Source organism: Motacilla alba, chromosome 5 (genome assembly GCF_015832195.1).
Source record: "Motacilla alba alba isolate MOTALB_02 chromosome 5, Motacilla_alba_V1.0_pri, whole genome shotgun sequence".
In the NCBI taxonomy this organism is placed as follows: Eukaryota; Metazoa; Chordata; class Aves; order Passeriformes; family Motacillidae; genus Motacilla; species Motacilla alba.
In genome coordinates this window covers 13,523,809-13,546,743 of record NC_052020.1, presented here as the reverse complement: position 1 = coordinate 13,546,743, position 22,935 = coordinate 13,523,809, and the positions used below count along the sequence as shown (strand labels likewise).

The following is a 22,935-nucleotide window of genomic DNA, read 5'->3' as shown; positions in this document are numbered from 1 at the left end:
TGAGAGTTCACTGAAATATCCACAAGGGTAAACTAAATGAAATCAATGTAAAGATATAAACATTGCAGAACATTTTTGTAGACAAATTGATCCTAAAACCAGGAACATGATTCCTGTGTTAAAACCGTTTTTGTGAAATTCCCAAAGAGCCAAGGCCTTGCAGACACCAAATATGTTGATGATTTGCATATGAAACTCTCACTAAAGGTAACACTAAATCTCACAGTCATATATACCTATGCAGAATGCTAGACATCTTCACGACAGAGATTTAAAAACTCAAAGCCAAGAGAAGAAAAATAAATTTTTTGTCTGAAAATCTGCATCTCATCTGTAAGGGGCAGTAGGGTCCTTTCTGCTTAAATTTACATGAGTTGCTTACAAAAACTGGAGAAGAAATTATTCAATTCAAGAATCAGAGGAAAGAATTTCCCCTCAGGCAAGAACTAAAAAACCTTGCAAATGTGAGGGATAACATTTGGACTTGTTAAAATAAACAAAATCTTTATGTAAAAGACAACTAGCCTAACGCAGCTACTGCACAATTCCTACCATTAGTGTAAAAAGTACATCAGAAGTTAACTTGTGAAGCATTTCCTAAGAAATAACAATATTGACACCAAAATATGCCTTTTAATTTCAGTATGTTGGCAATACTGACAGTACCACAACATGCACAAATGCCATTGAAATACTGCTCTAGTATTTGCTAAGAGTTATATGGTTATGTATTGCTCCTTACCATCTGCATAAGGCAGGTTAATTTTGTACTGGTCATAGATCAAAACATCGCCTGAGTGAGTCAGGGTCACTTGCCTCTTGGGGTCCTGCTTAAGAACAAGGCTGACAGATTGGATACATGACCCATCCTGGTTCTGCAAGTGAGAGCAAAGCAAAGAAGAAAAGTTATACTTCATGGGGACTGAAAATTTTAAGATACACCCTGCTTCTTTAGCACAGTGCACTTAAGAAATGTGCGGCCTTACAGTTAATAAGAAAAATCAGTATCCTGAATGATTTCCCATTTGTGTTTAATAATAACACTAACATGCTGCGCCAGTACAGTGCAGAAGTGTGATTTGGAAAGAAATTAAAAAAATTCTTACATAGCTCAGTACCAAGACAGACAAAATTTATGAGGCACCCTGATTAAAGATGCACTGAGGCTGAGTTGAGGCTCACTAACAATGCTGCACTATCTACAGAACACTGCAGCAAGCTCCAGATTTGTACTTTAATGTGTTCTGATACATCCAGGTTCTTCTAAAGGATACGTAAAAATATAATTTTTTTTAAATGCAAACATTAATGAAAGACAGAAACATCTTGTGAATCCTTATCCTCATTTAAAACACACTTAGGTTCATTATTTCTGAGGAGAGTTGTAGAGTAGAGCATGTTCATAACCTCTGTGGATAAATACTGATATAAAAGGCAGCATCATGCCAGCAGATACAACATCCAACTGACTCAGCTTGCTTATTGCTGCTACCACTACTTATTCTTATTTGCATTTCACTACTCAAAGTCAAAATGTCACATAGAAAAACACATGAGTAGGAATACTGCACTGCAGTCTGGATGAAACATTCTTAAGAAAAAAAAATTCTAGACCAGTCCTATTTACTATTTTTTACACCCACACTCTTCAGTGAAACTTAATTTTCAACAGTACCAAAAGCAACTAATTAACTGAAATTCTACAACAAATACATCTCTCAAGTAATGTGGAAATGAGCCTGAGAGGTGATTAACAGAATTCAGTTACAATCAAAATTTTCAGGACAGGTCTTCCACTTTCCAGAGTAACTACAAGTTCTTCAGCTTCCAATGTCAGTATGTCAAGAATGCTTGTTAAAGCACATACATTAATTACAGCAGATTAACAGACTTTTCTCAACAGGATGAATTTGATCACTATTTAGTTTTTTAAAAAGAAAATACTCTATCAAAGAGAATCAGGTGCAGAGGTGCATCAAGAGTCCCCATGTCAGCATTGACCTTGCTACATGCTAGAAGACCTAAGAATCCCAGTCCACATTTTACTCTCTCATTGCTCTAGAAGGAAATTGGGTTTCTGACACTCAAATCTCCTTACCATAGCTTGAGACACCAACTTACTTCCACTGGCTTAGTGTGGCTGGATAAAGTTAAGAAACTGTCCATTCCCTGCTGTCTGCAGGTGAAAGGGGGAAGCACCCAACTCCTGTTCTGTTCTGCCTCCTTCACTTCAAAACCTCGTAACCATTTAACAGCTATTCCAGAACCTTGACAAAAATTGGGTCCACTCTTGTCACACTATTGGTTCATTTTCCTCTCATCTCGATTATGCGTCTTTGATGTCTCAATGTCGCAACAAAAACATCTCTTATCAACACCATTTTGAGCACAAATTCAAAACAGTCTTATATACCAGAACATACACAGACATGTCTGAAATCACTTGGTCAAAGAGCAGTCTAGGTCTCCCTGCAGAACATTCCACACTGATTGGATCTGGAACTGTGCTGCAGCTAAGGAATAGCCACCAGAGGTGTTGGAGGCTGCACTATTCAGCCCCACTGCCTCCAGTGAAGGAATGACTGATGAAACAGTAAAGCTTTAAGCATTGTTAGTGCTTAAAGAGGCAGTGAAAAAGATATAGTCAAGGTAACTTTTGGACAGTTGCACAAACATCAAAATTATACAGTGATTAGCACCATTCATGGTGAAAGAGATCAGAATGCTCAGCTCAAAGATTTACACTTTTATTCAGCTCTCTCTGACTTTAATTGGACTTGTCTAATCCAGGGCAAATGCTGCCCTGCTTGTTGAAAACCATTCCTAGAGCTGCAAGGATCTCGGGACAGTACCATGTGGCTCTGACAGATGCTGAACTAGCAGCAGAGCAGATCACCTGACAGCTCTTCAAATACCATGGACAAGTACACACAGTGGTGTGTAAAGATAAAGAAATACATGCAGAATTTCCCTGTCTCTAGCTAATAATGCAACAGCGATCCCTCACCAGCAGATGAAATGATAAAATGAAACTTAAAAATGGGAAATTATAAAAATAACTGGAGATATTTCATCAGTTCAACCAGCTCTGCTGGAGTGACAGTGAAGACAGACATCTGCCATGGGAAACCATGTGCTTGTAGTTTATCTTGCCTCTTTACCAAGAAATTAGGTTTCTGTGCATTTCATTCAGCAACAATAGCTACAGATTGACAAAATTGTTGGTCTCTTAAGAAGCTAAAATTTAAAGAATGGCAGGTGGCATGAGGAGCAGAGGAGAACCAAGACATAGTATATGTCTATACGTTACTGCACAGTATTGACAAAAGCTTTATTGTTTCTTCAGGCTTAAACTGAAGGAGAAATTCTGCCTGACAATTGCTCTCTGTTCCAATAGACTGTTCCTTTCACAGCACTGCCCCTGCCAGCTTTTGGCAGGTGATTTCACAGGAATGGCCATTTCTCTCACTAGATACTTTAAAAAAAAAAATCTATATTCAGAAGACCTTCTCATCATGCAAACTACAAAGCCAGTGAGGCTGTCACCTGAAACTCAGATAAGGTTAAGCTGTGCTGATCACTTGACTGATTCTCCTTCCAGAAAGTGCTTAAACAAAATTTCACATCGTTTTGAAATAACTTGTTGCCTGATGACTGCTTATGTCACCAACTCTAAGGCTCAGGATGACTGGATTCTTTGTGATTCAGAAAGCTAAAATCTCCCCAGGTATTTTCTTTCCACATTTTCTAGTCTGCTTGAATGAGATGGGAGTGATAAGGTTTTTTTAAAGAAGCACATAAAATCTCAAACCATCAAGAAATATGAGATTCCACATTACAAATCTTTCAGCTTCCCATTTCAATTCATTAATTTTAATAAATGGGTAAAAAAGATAATGGAGGGTGCCTAGGGAACTGAAAAGCAGGTCCTCTGCCAAGTGGTACCAGCTGGTTGATAATTAGACACTTGAATAGCTGCACTGAAGCCCCACATTCTTGCACTCTACTACAAAAACTGTTCTCACTACCCTCTTACCACCTGTACACTGATAATTAAATCAGCAGCACGTAGCCCTGGATATATCCCATAATCCTCTGATTACCCACCTGATTGCTAACATCCAGAATGCTTTACTCAGACCTCTGTAAAATCTATACCTGTTCGGACTGATCAGGTTACCTTTGTTAAAGGCTAGGTGAAGTATGAAGCTGAACATGCAGTAAAAGCCAAAAGAATCTGGGTTTTTTTCACCTACGAACCACCTGGACACAGAGACACACTAAGCAAAGTCACTAAGTCAGCCTGAAGAAGGCAAGACACTACTTGCCTTCAAGTTACTGCAAGGCACTTGACAGTCTCAGCAGTGAGGCAGAAAGCCAACTAGTTTGGTTATCACTTTCCCCAACAGAAATTAACCACAACAACTAAACTAAGAGCACAACTCTGTCTGTTTTGTACACAGAGAGAAGTGTTCCTAACACAAGGGAATGCAACATACATACATCCTCTGTCCTTTACCACAGGAGGTATTTTGTCTATTGATGGGCTTTCCAATAAAAACCTTGTCAACAAAATTTGCTCTATTGATGGGCTTTCCAATAAAGACCTATCCAATAAAAACCTGCTGGGAGCTTCTGCAATAAGCCACTTCGGCCTCAACTCTCCTTTGATAAAAAAGTTGCCTAGATAGTTTCTCTGGGTATTTCCTTTGCTTTTCCTCCATGATATAATACAGCTGGTCCTATACACAACCACCTTTCTCCAGCTTCTTGGACTCCACAAAATTCTGAGACTATGACACTGACTGAATGGATGCATGCCTATGCTTATATTTTGTTTCACAGCTATTATTTTTATTTTATTTTTTTTTTAATTGAGATGATACTAACTTGATCAGCTCCTCAGGATTCCAAGGTTAGCACAGAATGAAGCCAGCCCAACTTGCTAAAATAAAACCCAGCCAAATGAAATATGCACTTCAAGTGAGGAATTTTAAGAACAACCAAATACATCTTGAAACATCAATTTTCATATAAACTGGAAATACTAGCAGGATCACAAGAATAATGCACACAGAGGTTAAAACCTAGAAGTTTTTTTAAATGTCCATGTCCTTGCCAACATTTCATTTCACAGCCCTCATGTAACATTATCTCAAAGAGCTAAAGACTGTTAGAGTGTTATAGAAGTAGAATGTAGAGAAGTAGAACTCACCAATTTTATTTGCTACCCAGGAACCCACTTTTCCAATAGCAGTAACTTCTAGGCCCTGCTACATATCTCACCTAGTATCCTGATATGGTTCTCCTAGGAACCACAGAAGAGACATTTATTTGTGGACCATCAAATTTCCAAATATATTTGGTCTCTATCCAGTTAAATTATTTTTCTTAGTTCCCAAGTTGTACCACTGAGATCAGGGGACTCCCTGCACTCAGTCTCCCATCTCTTACCTGGACTGAAAATAAATAACTTATTATAATAGAATAAAGTTGCAGTGACAAGTTTAACTTTCTACTTAAGCCTTTTCTGTCCTCCAGAGAAGTAGGTTAAAACGCAGAAATAGAAAATGAATACTGAAATAGGCCTTTAGACAGTGTAGCATAACTTACATAACCATTTCATCTCCCCTAGGAAATCTCAAGTGCATGAACAATGGAAACTGCAGAGAAGAGTGACTGCAATCATTAATGCTAAAGGACTTATAGAATCATACATTTACTTAGAACACAAAAGAAAACTAATGTAGTTACCACCACAGAAGTACAAAGCAATGGCACTAAATCTGATTTTATGTGGATTATGTAATAATGTGGGCCTAACATATATAGATGGTCTAGAATTACAGCAGAGTCATGTTTAAGGCTATATATACACCTCAAATACCTGTACAGTTGCTTCTAAATAAAACTTATTGAAGAAGGCCATTGGAGACAGACCATAAATCAGGCCAAGATACAAACTCTCTCATACTGCAAGTCCAGCAGCTTGGCTGGACATTAAAGCATGACTTTAATATAAATGTGGGCCAAATCCTGCCCTTACATGCACATGTAGAACTCAGACAGTGAGAAAAGCCTGATTCCAGAAAACAGCTGAGCTCAGTCACCTGCACTTGCCATATCGTGTATGTATTTTTAAGACCTCTTCCACCTTGACATAACTTCCTGAAAATTATAAGCCCTATCAAGACTGGAAAAAATTAAACTCTGTAGTCAAAAACCTCACCAGTGCTCCACACCTCACACACAGCTTTATAATACATGTTCAGAAAAGCACATACAAAATAAAGAAAAGAATGGATCTTGGAAATAAGGCAGACAAAATATTCAGTGATACCTGTGCACAGCTTCAGAAACTTTCAACTATGAAACAGGACCACCCTTAGAATCATTTTGAATAGCACCCTTAGTATCAGCTATAAACATGCACAAGCTTGTAGCTTGCTTTTTTTTCTTAAATGCTTTTTTCTTCCCCTCAATTAATAAACCCTTCAGGACATGAAGGTTACAAGAAGGCTGCAAGTCCTACCTGCCCACAAGGGGCATTCTGCAAGGATATGGTGAACATTCCAGACGTGCGGCTCTTTGCCAGGATGTATTGGCAGGTGGCTTGGAAAGTGTATTTGCGCCCATCGAAGGTCATGAAGTGAGTGTCTCCTGAAACTGAGCATTCAGCTGAAAAACATCATAAATAATGCACATAAATCTGCAGTAAAGACAGCATATTCTCCACAGTTATTACTGCTGTAGAGTTCATATACTCTGATACATTCTATAGCTTATAAAATTGTATTTATATTACAACCAGGTATTAGGAACCAAAACTTTTCCTTGCTTTTGTGATGGACTTCCTACCTGATGCCCAACCAGGATACCTGAACAGCTCTTCCCCCAGAAGGTGGCAATAATATCTGTCAACCTTATATTATGAGTATTTGGTTTCTGGCTCTTTAAACTGATTTTCAGAAACATTAACATATTTAACTGATAAGCCAAGCCACTTTAATATTTAATCTAGTAAGTGTGTAGGGTGAAATAAAAATGCAAATTACATAATGAAACCTCATATTAACATCTAAAAGTAATATTTACTGAAGTAAGAACTGACTTATCAAACAGTTAATATTCGAGACTTGAACATACCTGGACATGTAAAATTTGTACAGATCCACTTTCCTCCAATGCAAGTGCTGAAATCGAAAGAAATTTTTCCTACTTTTATTCTGTGAATTGTACACAACTGTCCCTCAGTTGTTCTTCCTGCATCCCTTCTCTACGGAATGAGCACCAAGAGTCTTGAGTCTTACAAAAAGGTACAACAGATTTAGCACTGTCTTCACGGATGGAAGCTTGTCATGAGGACATGGTCATGTGAAATTTCATCCATGCACCAGTGTCACTACCATTTCTTTTTAGTTCCTTAATAACCATTTGAAAAGTTAAGGATTAATAATATATTAATAATATTGAGAATAAACACAAGCCATTTGAATCTTACGACTTTTTAAGATAAGAATTGTTGGAGGAAAAAAATTGCACATCTGTAAGCTCATTCATTTTCTTCAGTTAAGGTGATCCAATAAAAGGCACTTTCTATTCCTAGAAATTTTTCTTTCCAATTCATAAAATTAACCTAGAAATTCCAAAACAGCAGCATAATGCCACTATTACATTAGGCTCCTTATGTCAAAGTGAGACCATACAAACAGAAGAAAAAGTCAGTATAGTTCTCTATTAAAAAGTCACTATAATGTTAAGATTTTAAATTCGAGATTCTTTTTATTTTTAAGTGAGAGTTCAAAGTGAAGAACAGCACTAAATATTACAGTATTCTCTGACAAATATTGCATTTTCCTTCTTCCACATTAATAGCTTAATAGTTATTCTTTTCCTTAATTGAAAAACATACACAGGATAGCAATTTTTTGTGTAGAAACAGTGAGCACTTAATCAAGTTTATTTAATTTCTAACTGAAATAGGCCTTGAAGAAGCTGTTTCTTATGATCATTAAAGGATTTTGTACCCAATGTAGTAAGAAAAATTACTCACCAGTTATTACATTCTTCATAAACCACTGAACCCATTTCAAAGAAACTTCCATGGTAGTCACAAGGACAGTCCAGAGGCTTGACACACAATTCATTTTCATAAATTAAGCCTAGAAGAAAGAAAATAGCAAGAAAATAGTGAAATATCCATAACAATATCTGACAGAACACTAACAATTATATTCAGAAACATAATGGTTATTTCTGTATGATAATAAATCTCTAAGTTATTTGTTTGTCATTTTCACCAAAAGAAGAACATTTGAATTATATCAAATAAATTATATTACAGGGAACAAGTCACTAAGTTTCTTGATACAGAGTAAACATAGTGAAAAAAACAAATATTAAATTACTGGATGAGAGAGAGAGAGGAAACCACACACACAGAACAACAAACCCAAACACACAGGCCATGCTGCTTTGAATACCTTTGGCTTATTTTCTAACACACTTGCAAATCTTTGCCTCTATGGTCCTCATTTTACTGGTTTTTTTGCCTTTTTTCCTTATTACTATTATTGTTATTATTTCTTACTACAGGACCAGAAAAAAAAAAGGCTTTCCCAAACCATAAAAGACAATTTATGACAAATATTATTAAACTTATAAGTAATCAGGGTACATATAAGAGGCAGGACTTGAAGATCCATGGCATAACTTTCCCTGTCCTCTTTTAGATAGAATTCTGTACTAATAACCAGGGGGGAAAACAGATATCAACATCTACTTTGGTGATGAGGGCAGAAGTTTTGCTCCAGACCACACTGTTAAACACCTCACTTGCCACAATCATGCAACAGTCTTCGAACCTCAGTGTCAAAACCTGTTTCTGGCCACAGGAATGAGTTTTAGTTATTTCACAATAAACCTGGGGAGGAACAATCTGAATGCTGTGTGGAATCTCAGGTGTGTACCTGAGAAGCAGAACTCACCATCTGGGCAGTAGCAGCCATCAATGCAGTGAAGCTCACTGCCAATGCACTGGGATTGCTGGTGACATGAAACAGGGCAGCAGTTGATGCATTCACTGTAGGTCAAGGGTTCAGCACAGGTAATGACTGAAATGCAGAAACAGGCAGAGAAATGAAAAGGTGTAGAGCTGCTGTCACAGGGCATCAATGGATTGCACATGTTCCTTTCAGGTATCTATTTTCTGGCATGTCAGTTGAGCATCTGTTCTCTGGATAAACATTGTCTAAAACAACGGCTTTCCTAACACACAGAGAATTGGCACATATTTACATATTCACATTCTCTCCATTAAAGGTGCATTAAGAAGGAATAATCTTATATCATGCTTTCTCACAGCAGAGCTATTCAGATTCTCAGACCATCATCAGAAGCAGTCAGGGCACCCATTAACAGGGATTTTTTTGGAACCACAGTAGAAATCTTCCATCATGGATGACAAAGCAGTTTTGGCCCTGTGTTCCAGGCAGGCAACCAAATTAGATAACCTCTTTCAAACTTCCATTATGTGACTTGTAAGATGAAGTCTTATGCCAGTGCAATTTAAATTTGATTTAACATTCATGACACACATTTTATATATATATATATATCACAAAGCCATGAACATTTGGGCAATATTTGAAAGACTAGCTCCATGAAAATAAAAATGTTTAACCACCTTAAAGAATCACATTGTAATAAGTTTAGTGCTTTAAAAACAATCAGTACAAATTGCACATATTAAAGAGAAAATCTATTGCATTTATCTAGCCTTGAAGTGAGTCTGACACACTTAATCTCTTCCTTAAGAATTATAAGGGACCAAAATTGGAGAAAAGCAAAGAACTGAAACTATGAAGGGCACCATTTTCAAAATAAAAGGACCAAGCAGCATTTCCAAGTAGAGGAGCACGGGCATTACCACACTGCTGGAAGTGCACACGCCATCCATGAAGTGGCTTTCCTGCTTGGGCACACGCTCTGGCATACTCAGTGAGCGCTCGACACCAAGTGGCATCATCAGCTGCTGACCTTACACAAATAAAAGGTGACATATTATTTTGCACCTCCATTCAAACACACACTCATAACCTCATGAATGCTCCTGCACTGCATTCACCCTTGCTGTTTGAATCTGCTTTAACAGTGTTCTAAGGTACCGTGGTGTTGGACTAAGTTGAAAGTCTTAAAAGGATAAAAACTTTCTGCCACCCTCAAAGAGAGGTCATAATATAAATATCAATACATTGAGACCTGACACTATTTTCCTGAATAAATCCACAAAAGCCAGATATACAGCAGTATAAGGATAATTCAGTAAAGCTCTTAATTTTTACAGAAGTAATATCCTGCAGAAAACTCACAAGAAGGAAGTGTAAAATTTCTACCAGTGAGCCACCAGGGTACAAGAAATGGAAATGATCTTCTGACCTGTCTCATTTTTTTTTAATTTAACTAGTCAAAACTGGTCATAACAAGAGTATAGCACGTAATGAAATGTTAGCATAAGTTCAAATGGTTATCAAATTCCTCTTTTCAATGGATTACCATTCAGTTTGCAGAAGCCAAACCTGACCCACTGACTATGACTTCTCACTATAGTAAGAAGGCTTTAGAATGGCAGAAGGCACCCAAGGATGTTGCACACTCAGACTCAAAGCAGATGTCATATTCAAGGGAGACAGACTAACACAACTGGAAAATATCTGGGCCTGACTTTGGTCATTCTTATGCCAAAAAAACCAGGAACAACTCCACAGCATTCCACAGTGATAAAACCATAACAAGTGAGAAAAGCAAGACAACAGAACAACGTTAGATGAAAACTTACATGCAGAGAAAGTCACAAATCAGTTCATTTAACATTTATAATTCATTCTTATGATCAAAGGACTACGGGTTTTTTATAATAGCTTGGAATTCAACAAAAACATTCACTTACATGCAGAGATCATTTGTGCAGCTCGCCATAAAAGACAGAGGACTCACATACTCATGACATTGTTTAAATGGGGGATGTAACAGGATATTACACAGAGCATATGCCCTCTGAAATGAAAGAGACAGCTGTTGTAATCAGGTTTGTGAAAATAAACATAAGCAGAATAAAATAGAATGCTGTGGAAAATCAGAATAGACATCCGCTGTGTCTAGGAATCACTTTCCTCTCACCAAACTGAAGCAGAGTTCAGCAATACATTGCTCTCCATGTCAGAGTTTCCATAACATTCAATCTTTCATCCAAGGTCACAGTAGTGCCCAAAAAGGGCACAGATAATTTTGCAACTAAAAGCCTTCATTTTAATTGAATTACACAGTAAAAGGCAAGAGAAATAAACCACGGCTGGCACCAGCTTTAGTTTCAAAGCACTTCAATTTAAGGGTTATACCCTGAAAATACTAATTTAAAGGAAAAACTACTTCAAAGTCATGGAAAAAAGGAGCAATAATTCTCTTTTTAAACACTGGCAAATAATGACAGAGCAGATAATGCTCTGTCTGATTTTGCTTCCCTGCTTCTTTCTGTCCTTCTTATGGATAAGTTCAAGAAGAATCCTGTATTTTACAACTTGTGACTCATTCAGCTTCATAGTCAAGCTCTTCTATTGGCTGCTATGCAGACAGTATAATAGTTGAACAGATCAAGAACTAAATACAGAAGAAGGGGGGGGGGCAGTGGGGTGGTGAGAGGACAAGGGAAGACCTGTTGCCGCAAGCTTTTTAATTAATTTCTCCCAAAAAATATCAAAATATTTCCAGTCTCATTCAAAGCTTTAAAAGTTATCAAATTATTCATTGAAAATTCAAATTAAGTCAAATTCTTGCTCCAGTTAGAATAACAGCTATGTCAATAATCCTTTTGTGTTGATCCAAACCTGCAGAGATTCATGGCTTTGTGTCAGGCACGGTGGTTCACTGAGAAGAGATCTGTCCCAGTCAGGTGTTTCTTGTGGAGGATTTTCCTGCCAGCTCTCTACAAATTCTGTTACATCATCTGTCAGTTTTCCTAGACAAGACACACACAGTCACACAGTGACTTCAAAGAACAACTGTGTTTCTATAGGATTTCCCAGGGAAACGTTTCAGTAATCAAAGCACACCAAGAACAGAACACCCAATCCTTCCTTCTGCTGTGTCAATCAGCTGAAATCAATCTGGTCCTTTCAAGAAGCAAAAAATACTTTTAAAAGGAACTAGAGAAGTGGGCTTTCAGATGGCAGAAAGCAGCTTACTCAAGCAATTTGGCAAGGAAGGGATTTAAGGGAGAAGGACCATGCCTACCTTAGTCGATCAATGGAATAAAAAGGTTTCATAAAATGCTTAAATAAATTAATAAATAATACATAGGTCTACACTGCTATTTTATAATAGAACTCCCAACAGGGAGTCCAAAACCAAAGAAAGATGAGGCATTGCTGGGTCATTGCAATGGTAAAAATGATTGTCTCAATCAGCCAAATATGGTTGTGACTATTATTTAAGTAGAAATGTCCATACTAGGGTTAAAGCAACTAATCCATCATTATTAATATCCACCTTGTACAGGTGGTGACATTGATTACTGCTTGGATTACCCACAAATGCATATCTTGCCGCATCTTTACTACTACTGCTCCCCAAGCCAAGTGGATAAAGCTCATGCACAGTGAATTCGCTCACTTGTGCTACAAATGCAGCTTCAAGGGATGGAGACACAGAGAGGTGAGAGGAGAGAGATAAGTCTCTGGGGAAATGACCCCTTGATCTTGGTATTAGTATAAACAACTTGATTCAGCAAGCAAAGTATTATTGGGGGTAACGACTAACAGGGCAGGGCTGGTGCTTTCTGAAACTGAGTGGAATGCACAAACAGCAGAGGAAACCTCTTCCACTCTGAGCTTTGAAGGAGTGCTCTACAGAAATATCCTGAAGCTCAAGAGGAGGAGCCAACAGTTAAACAGCACAAAGAAACGATCTCCAGAAGTTTTTATGACCTCTCTTGAGATACATTTCAAGGGACCTGATCTTTTCCCTGTTGGGTTTTGTTTTTTTTCTTACTCATTATGTAAATGCCTTCACTCGCTATTTACTGAAAGCCAAGTGTTTTGGAAGTGTCTGAAGCTGACATTGAAAGATCACTGATGATTTCTGAAAGTGTTAGCACATATGAAATGCCAGATCAAACAGGATTTGACAATTTTCATTAATTTGACTTACTAATCATTTATTTATATCCAATAGCAACACCTCAGACTTCCACGGGCCTCAAAATTTCTAAAAGGGCAGTGAACATTTAAAACAGATTTTACCTTTCAGGTCTCAGGAAACTGAAGTATAAATACCATTGTAGGTGATTGAGTAAGACAGCTTTAAAATCTTCCTCCCTAGATCCCCACCTACAATGAAATTCTCTAAATTCACTAAATACCATTTAGCAGAAGTATTTCCATATCATTTTTCCATTTCTAAAGCCACCCATCTTAAGTTCAATCAGCATTACAACTGAAAACTAAGAAAGTAACATTTATTTCACCTGAAAAAGAAAAACCCAAATCATGACATTACACAACAGGAAGTTTCTTAAATCCTCACCATAACTAGTTTCCAGATCATCCTGCAGAATAGCATTATTGTTTCCACACAGTCCGTGGGTTTTGCCCAGGTACTCTGGTGCCATTTTGATGTACACTGCAGATGTACCATCCCAAGCCAAGGTAAAGGCATACTGGTGCCTGACCAGGAAGTATCCAGCTAGTTTCTGGATGTGTAAGTTTCCAATAACATAAGGTAATTTTACTCTGGAATGACACACAGAACCAAAAATGATATTACCTTAGGAAACATAACCATTAAAAATAAATTACTTGCTGATGTCTTCCTCATACAACTGAAAATCCCTAATGTAAATATTGAATAACTCCACTAAACCAAATTAATTTGCAAATAACAGCAAAAATCATGAATGCCAATCATTATACTTAATTCTATATACCACTAATTTAGGTATCACCTTTCTCAGACACTACTCTAAGTGGAGAGCAATTATTGCAGCTGTGGTGCTTTTTCAGTCTACCAAGGAATAACTTTACATCTCTGTTATCAAAATGATACCATGATATTAACTCCAGTGTAACTACAGCATTAGAAACATGACTACAATTACCCAAATCCTTTATAGGTGACTTCAGTGCTCATCTTTATCTGTTCATCTCCAGAAAAGAATAAACTAATGGACCTTTTGCAGGAATAAGGAGAAGAATGGCATTCAGGATCATTATTCACCTGCCAAATAGAATCACAAAATCAACATCTTAATCAAATTCTTTGTAATAAACATTGTAATGAACATGTAACAGAACTAATGCTCCCAAATCTGCACTCAGCATGGGAACAAAAAGTTTGGTCCCCCTCTTGTGGAAAAACTGAGCAGTGTTTTCATGGCCATGGTCATGGAGTCATCTTTTCACAGCTTTGAGTGAACAAAGCAGGCTTTGGAAGGACACACACCAGTGATACATTCTACCTATCATAACATCATGTTAAAACCACATCTAGATTACATTTTACAACCCCCATTATAATTTCAAGTTCTTTTTAATCTCCTAAAATTAATACATTATTAGCATGTTCAACAACAGTTCAAAAGAATGTAGAAGTGCCATTCCCTACCTGTATGGAAAAGCTCTGTTCATCTAACTCAGCGTGTCTCACAAGGGCATACGTGGATTTCCCAGAAAAGTAATAATAGAGTCCATCAAAAGTTTCAAAATTATACTGGCCCCATGTCCTGCATATATGATCTCTTTCAGCACCTGTGTTATACACTAACAAAAGGAGAGTCACTTGAGACACAGCGCTGGCTTTCTGATACGAACAGGAGCTGAGATGGGGCAGGGCATGCAACATGCTGTGAAACAATGACATAAAAGAAAGGAGGGAGAAATGCTGCAGCATGAAGGGAACCTTTAGGCAGAGAGCAGTCATTGTAGCTGTGGGAACACGAATGCAAGCCTAGAAACCCAGTCAGATTTCTCTCTTTACACACCTGTCTGGCATTGTGGCCCCGTCGCATTAAATCGACTGCAGTTGCACAGCTCTCTGTACACACACTCACCTCCATTAAAACATGCAAGTGAATCTGAATGGAAAAAAACAAGGCACGTCAAAAATAAAATCTGATTGTTTTCTTTCTTAAGACCCAGTTCTCTCAATGAATGTAACTCTGAGAATGACAGGAGTTGCTAACTTAGCAATAAAGTGTCCGGGAGAACCTAACCGGGCCCACAAAAACGAAACAGTGTGCAGGCTTCAACCCAAATTATACAGCCAGATTAATGAATCTATTGCACCTTTAGAGAAACCAAATCAAAATGTCTGTAGCATCTGTTAGTCTGACATGTTTTCAGCCCCCCAAACAATAACTAGAGGAAGTGAATAAGTACTGCACCCCAAAGAAGCCCAGAGCCTACATCCACACACAAGTAACACGTTGTGGGTAAGCTCTGCCAGGAGGAGAGCAAGCTACCTTACAAATACCTGTGTTCTGATCCCAGCTGCGTATCTTTACCTGCTTGCCTTCTTCCAGCTTACAGCTTCCATGTACACCAACCACAAGCACTTTCCATAGGAAAGACGCAGATCCCTGACTTGCAATGACAGGTCTAGGTTTGGGCTTGGGGGAGGGAGCTGGTGTTTTGTTTTTGTATTTTTTAAATTTCTATTTTCCCTTTGAAGATCCCTATCAAAATATGAGAAAACTTATCACAGTCTAAAGAAAAATGCACACAAACAGAAACAAAATTTGCTATTACTAACTTTAAACTTTGTGATTAAATCTTTTTTTTAACTGTAATCCATTTACTTATTTTTAGCATTTGCTCCTATAAAGTTTGTTTAGGAAAGGATTTTAATTTTAATAATTTACTATTATGCAACTACAGTAGTTTTTATACTTATAATAAAAACTGAGACTGCTTTTGTTGCAGAAAGCAAACAATTTGCTCAGAAGAAACTGTTTCAGGAAGATACAAACTGAAGGCTTGGTCCTCTTTTCTTTATCTTTACAAATACATCATTCTTGAAAAATAATCCTAGAATGGTTTGGGTTCAAAGGGACCTTAAAGATCATCTTGTTCCAACTCCACTGGACCAGGTTTCTCAAAGCCCCATCTCACCTGGCCTTGAACACTTCCAAGGATGGGGCATCCACACCTCTGAGCAACCTATTCTAGTGTCTCACCACCATTATATTAATAAGAAATTATTTACTATCTTAACTAAACTTACTCCCTTTCAACTTCAAGCCATTACCATCTCCATTTGCAATCACATTATAAACACTGAGTAATTATTTGAAGATTTTCAAAATACGCAAACAATTAATTTTGATTCCCTTGCTTTCAACAAGCAGTCTCCCACCCTCCAACTAAAAAAAAAAGAAAAAAAAAAAGAGGAAAAAAAAAAAAAGGCCATGGTCAAAAGAACAGGGCAGGTAGATAAAGTAAAATGCAATGCTTCTTTGCCTGCTAGCCCAATTATCCTGCTTCTTTCCCTGCCTGGCCAGTGTCAGGTCAATAAAAAATAATGCAAGCACCGTGCAGAAAGGTCCCTACTTAGCCTGACTGAGCCATCTCATTTACATGCTCACAGTGACCAATCTTGTCAATAATGCAAAAGCCTGTTCCTTTTGTCAAGAGAGGCAGACATTGATCTCTTTCATCTTGAGTGTCGTGAGACCTGTGTAACCAGAGCTCCGCTCTCTGTTCTTTGCTTCTCTAAGATTATGCCCTGTTGCCTGCCCAGTTACAATAACGCGCAATTAGGCTGCAAGTCATGTTCCTCTGAGCTGTAGAGGAAGTTAGCCCCCTTTTGATGTTTCAGGTTGAATGATTCCACTCTAAGCATGGCTCAGGTAACCTGCTCCAAGCCATGTTTGTTCAGATTGTGCAAACAGTCAGCTGACCTGGGGACCCTTGCTGTCACTGTGAAGGATCTCCATGGCTCTCTTTTACAGAGAAAGGGTGCTAGTCAAACCTGAATCAAAAAAATCAAATTACTCAATCACAGGCATTTTCTTCTTTGTGAAGATCTCATTTGTCTGTTTGTGTATGATTCTAAGAAATACAATGATCTCAGCTCTTGCATTGTTTACATCCCTTTTTGCATCATTGTTAGGTGTCTTTCCTTACACTGCCTAGAACACCTGTGTGTGCAAACATTAGCTATCCTTAAGCAGGTAATGAGGAAAGTAGCATTGTTTCAGATCACATTTACTGCTCCTATTACTGTAAATGTGGCCTCCTTTAATCATCCCATTCTGACCCATTAACACAGAAATACTTCCTAAGGTATTCAGAATAAATATCCTGTAACAAGGGGTTCATTCTAATCTTTGTCATTAAAGGAATATGAGCTCTCCAAATAAGCTAACCCATATGACCACATCAATATTATCTCTTCCCTAGAAACGTGAGAAACATTTTCATACTTTCAGAAAGGGAAAAGATATCAAGACTAATTGAAAATTAAAATTAGGAAAACTTACAGAAGAATATTTTGTCCTCCACTAACCTGAAAGCAACACCTATTAAAAACCCTTCGGCTCCTCTTTCCCCTTTGACATTATGCCAGTTGAGTGCACTGGGTTGGAATCTGAAACCTGGTGAGAATTTTCTAGCAGAAAACAGTAGGCCTACGTGGCATGATTTGACTCACATAAGTAATAATGGCATTTCTAACCAGTGTTGCCACTAGAACCTGCAGATCACCCAGATAATTCCACCATTGCTGTGATGAAGCAATCAGCCTCAAATTCCTTCTTTATCCATTAAGATGAAGACTTGGGATCATCTTGTAACACAGGTCTGAATTCTTCTCTGCTGTTCTCAGCCTCAATACTCTAACCTCCTGTAATTACTGACTGGGCTGCAGCCCCATGGGTAGGGTTGTTTTAGTCCCTCAAGCACATGGACCTCCTTTTCAGTTCATCCCACTTTTAAATTCTTCTATGAGCAGAAGCAGAACCTTGAGCCCATCATTTATCAGAGCCTTTGAAAAACTGTGACTGCAATCCAGCCACATCACTGCAAGGGATTCTGCAGAGCAGTGTCCAAACTCCATACAGAGACATTCACTCGCAGCATCATGATAGCTGTACAAAGGCATCTTGCATCTTCACCAAAATACACATTTATTTTGAAATATTATTATTGATGCAATGTATTTTGGGGCTTTGAATCTCTGATATGGCACACTTAGCTTTATCTGCTTTCTTACGTTACTTCTTCTCCAATGAATACTTAGAATCTCTTTAATTTATTTTAGTTCCAATTGAACTCTATGTCCTGACTTCCTCATCCATGATTTGGTCTTCTGATCCAACATGCTCATTAGGAATAAAGTAAGTAATTTATATAGTGTGGAGCCTTTCAGCACAAAGAGATAGAGTCACTAAAGAAATGCTCTCCTCTTGTAGCACGAGGAGGTAACTGCAAAGAAACCTTCTCCATGTATTCCACACAAAAGCTAAGATACTACATCAGAGACATCTAAAATAAAGGGGCTTTTTCACTTTCATTCAGGAAAATATTCATTTTGAAACACTTGATTTTTGCTTTAACTATCACATGAATACGAATGCTTGAGCTCAGGTCTGACCTCACAGTAATACACCATTATCACCAGTACACTACGAATTCTTGAAGATTTGTGCCCGATGAGGACCATCCTACGAGTGTTTTTCTGTAAAACATTAAGCACTTTCTAGTGCTATTGTTTTTTCTGCTATTTAAGACACAGCATGAAAACAAAATGCTTAATGCAAAATAGGTAGACACAAGTTTCCTTTCAGGGTATTTATTACTAGATTCACTTGGACAGAAAACTAAGTCTGGAAGATTAATTTAGAGATCTGAATTGATAAAGTTGCTTAAGCAAGATAGATACAAGATCCAGCCCATGCCTTCAGTTCTTATGATTCTGCCTAGATATCAGCTTTGACCCAAACAGTTTTAGAAACTTGAGGTCATTTACAGAAATAAACAGGAATTATATTTTTCAGAATTCTTTTAAAATTTCACATTTTTAATGTAGTTATGCAAGATTTGAAGAGTAATTCAATTAAAGAGTCTGAAGGTAATCACGGTACTAAAATAACCAATTATTTAAAAATCAACAAATCTTATTCTTGAATGGAAAGCTGAAAAAGCAAAGCAGATAAGGATAAGAATTTGCAAGAAACCTAAATTAGCTCTAGAGCCACATATAAAAGAGTAGAATATGTACTTAAAATTTAATATTTAAATTTTTGCAGTCAACTTCCTTGAAATTCTACATTTTGTAACTCTGCATAATTTCCACTGCACCTTTCTCTAGGTGCAAGTTTTCAGGTGCTCCTTCAGCTATGGGAGAATTAATACAAGTATTTCCTGCATTATTTTTTATCCTGCATTCTTTTTTACCCTTGAACTTCGTAGTTTTTGAGAACACCTGCCTGCAGTGACACAGGTTTTCCCTGGCACACAGGCTTCAGCAGGATGTAATTTCACAGCATCTAAAATTTTCCTATCTGGTATCCTGAGGTGAATGAGATTTTGACCCTTCAATTTTAAGAGCCTTCCAGTTAGCTGCATATTTTCTGTTCTGGTACATATTCTGAAATCAGTTCTCAAGAGCACATTGTAAGGGATAAACATCTTCTGTGACTTCATGACTTATGCCTACTACAGCATTTCAACACAAGAAAATTTGTAGTGCTTAGAATGTTAGAAATTCTCCGCAATAGCCTGAATACTTCCAGAAATAATTTGGTTTGCCTGTTCCAGGTTCTTAATATGCTTTAGCTCAAGAGTTTCCTGTTTGGAGCTTGGGCTTTTTTACAAAACAAAACAAAAAAAATTTAATTGTCTGCTATTTTTCAAATTTTGCATGAATAAGATTTGTGTGGAAGGCAGATGAAAGTTTAACAGCTACATAAACTACGCATTAACTTCAATTATTCTGATACACATTTCAAATCCTATGTTCCCTGGCTACAAGAAACTAACAAACACAGAAGTCTGCTCTTGGCATTTGCTTGTGCTAATGCAAATTTTTTGTTCCATTGACAGATAAGACACTACATCACTTTCTGAAATGCTTTCAATTGACTAATACAACACAAAGGCAGAGAGGTCTCTTGGCAAAAGTCATGCACTCGTTCCACATAAAGCACGTTGGTTTATCTTTATAGAGTTACAGAATGCAAGAAAAACTGGTACTGCAGGAAGAATTGACTGCAATATAATTTCATTATAATCACAGTCCTACAAGTATTTCAAAGAATAATTTTCTTAGAGACATTGCTAAAGTGGAGAAAGCAGCTGACAGACTACCTTGCTCTTTTGGTTTGGGGTTTTTTTGTCATTGATTTAGGTTTCCGTTTATTCAGATTCGTAAACAAAGAAGGTTTATTATTTCACATATCCCCAGATGTTTGCAAATCCCACTCCTTGGGCAGGGTTATCCCAGCTTGCGTCTCTCTTTAAATTGGAGAGACCAAAAGGTAAACTATTTTCCTAAGTATTGGGAGCACTGTACAAAACAGATCAGGTTATTCTTTTGTTTTGTTTTTTAAAACACCTTTCACACACAGACAATAGACTCCATTTGCCACACACTTAACTGTGATTTAAAAAGGAAACTTCCAAGCCTATGCATTCCACTGTTTAAAAGAGTTTAATAATGCTGATTTTATTTGCCTTCAAGTATGGGCAATCATTGATAATTTTAAAGGTGTGTCATCAACAACATTGCCTTTCCAAAACAGATACATCAGAAATGGAAAACCCACACAGAATAATTTTGCCTCACAGAAAGACAAATTAGTAAGAAAACATGTGATGAGTTAGCATGAAACATACACAAATATTTTATTCTCCCTAGCTCCAACATTTGTTCTTCCATTTCTTAACTATTAGGGCTATTTAAGAAGCAATAAACTTGCACATAAACCCTTGACCAAAGCTCTTTAATAGAAGCCTTGAAAAGGGTTTGTGTGCATAGTTTTGATTGCACACTTGAACAGTAACACATCTTAGAAGCTTTTTTCCAGATCTGAAGCAAAAAATGAAACCTACTAGTTCTAATTAAAAAAAAAATTCACTAGGCAAAGACTAAATCCAGGAAAAAAACCAATCATTAGGACAACAAATTTCTCAGCATGATCTGCATATCTTCTCTTTGTCAGCTGCTTTATTTAGTATAAAAAAAAGCACAGCAACTTCTTGGTCAATAAGACAGTGCAAGCCTCAAAACAGAGGGAGTTTTATCAGTATGGAGTGCTAGGTTTCTAAAGCAATTTTATCAAACAATAGCTATGATTTTTTTTCATGCACTGGAGAGATATTCATATGTAATAATTTTTATTTGAGCAATATTATGCTTCCCTAAAGTCTTGTATCATTCCTGCACGTTCAGCTACACACTACCCAAAAGCTTCTGAAAACAGTGCGTACTGAAGACAATAAAAGCTTTTAGAGATGACACAATCCTAGTCACAATTTATTAGTCCATTCCACGTATCATCTTGCCTTTTGGGCTGTAAAGCTATGGGATGCAATTTGACATGATTCACTATAAGGTAGGTCCCACATCCAATGCAATCAGGCTGAATGAAGAGAAACTAGAGGGTTTGCATCGCTAACTAAAGTTATTCTGAATTATTTTGCCTCTTTTGTACAAGACAAGCATGACACAGACCCTTCTCAGAGTTAACAAAGAAAATCTTTCCCCTTTAGCAAAGATATTTTAAGCCTGTCCACTTCACTTCTGAAAATAAGACAGATCAAAAAAAGATGCACATTCCTCAAGCAAATGCCCACTACTGCAAGCTGTTGTCCAAAAGGACCTTATCCTTGCACACACAAAAAGCATCTGTAGGTTACCTCAGCAGAAAAAAACAAACCACCTCCAAGCACAAGAAAGGTACAGGACAGGCGATTTAATTGTGTCTGAACATCAATCCACATTTTTAGGTATACCACTATAAGAGAAGCCTTCCTTTCTGAAAACTCTTTATTACAAAACCTGCAGTTAGGAACAGTCTTTCAAATTATCAATTCAGAACCAGGTGTAAACTTATAGCTAGGTGAATCTCCATGACAAATTTCCACACCCATGTGTACCTTTGAAACCAAACGAGGTAGAGCCTCATTATCATTAAGGCTTGTATTACTTATTTTAGGAATTTTTTTCTTCCTAAGAATGATTAAACAATGCAGAAAATAAGGGACAAGAGAAGTCACTTTATGCAGGAACATAAATAACTTACTGGATGGTCCACATTTCATACTCTGAATTCTCCTGTTCTGAGACAAGGACATTGCTGTAGGTGAAGTGTTATAAACTGCCATTCCAGACTCCTTTCAGAAAGAACAAAGAAATCAGCAGCTATAAACAAGACACCTAAAAGTCTCTTCAGTCTGTCAGTAAATTCACCATTTTAGTAAGATCATTGCTTTCTATTGGCTTACTATAAAGTTCTCAAAAAACACCCTTGTGTTTTACAAAAAAGTACACTCTTCTCAAGACTCCAATATTTTTTCTCCTTCCTTCCTCCTAAACAAACTCCTTACTGAAGATTTATGCTCAGTAGGCTAGCCCAGAAAGAAACAAGAAGTTTATTACTATATCTTGAATTCTTGGTGGGAGAACCTAAATCCAGGAGCATTCACTATTATTTGGTGGTTGACTTGGTTACCTGTTTGCAGTTATGTGACATTTTTTCTTTACTGAGCTTTTCCCAAAAAGAGCAGGGAGAAAGCAGAGAGAAAGGTGACTCCCTCTGAGGAGCCACAAACAAGGACTACAAAGCAACCCTTCCTTTTCCCACCCTCGAACAAGGGAATGGGAACCACACACCCTAATTACATTTCAGCAACGTGCCATGAGTGACACAGTCGAGTTGCCAAG

General features: G+C 37.4%; 1 protein-coding gene across 1 annotated transcript in view; it reads right to left on the bottom strand.

Moving 5' to 3' along the window:
- Nucleotides 1–22,935, bottom strand: part of OTOG (otogelin) — a 92,676-nt gene that overhangs the window by 68,939 nt on the left and 802 nt on the right. Inside the window, exons 3-15 of the mRNA XM_038139624.1 lie at nt 22,295–22,385; nt 15,032–15,124; nt 14,656–14,810; nt 14,150–14,268; nt 13,579–13,784; nt 11,883–12,013; nt 10,949–11,055; nt 9,929–10,038; nt 8,988–9,113; nt 8,054–8,162; nt 7,147–7,193; nt 6,533–6,678; nt 743–875 (exon numbers count right to left, since the gene is read on the bottom strand). Coding sequence (XP_037995552.1) covers nt 743–875; nt 6,533–6,678; nt 7,147–7,193; nt 8,054–8,162; nt 8,988–9,113; nt 9,929–10,038; nt 10,949–11,055; nt 11,883–12,013; nt 13,579–13,784; nt 14,150–14,268; nt 14,656–14,810; nt 15,032–15,124; nt 22,295–22,376 — 1,564 coding nt within the window. The 5' untranslated portion in view covers nt 22,377–22,385. The remainder of the gene's footprint in view (nt 1–742; nt 876–6,532; nt 6,679–7,146; nt 7,194–8,053; nt 8,163–8,987; nt 9,114–9,928; nt 10,039–10,948; nt 11,056–11,882; nt 12,014–13,578; nt 13,785–14,149; nt 14,269–14,655; nt 14,811–15,031; nt 15,125–22,294; nt 22,386–22,935) is intronic.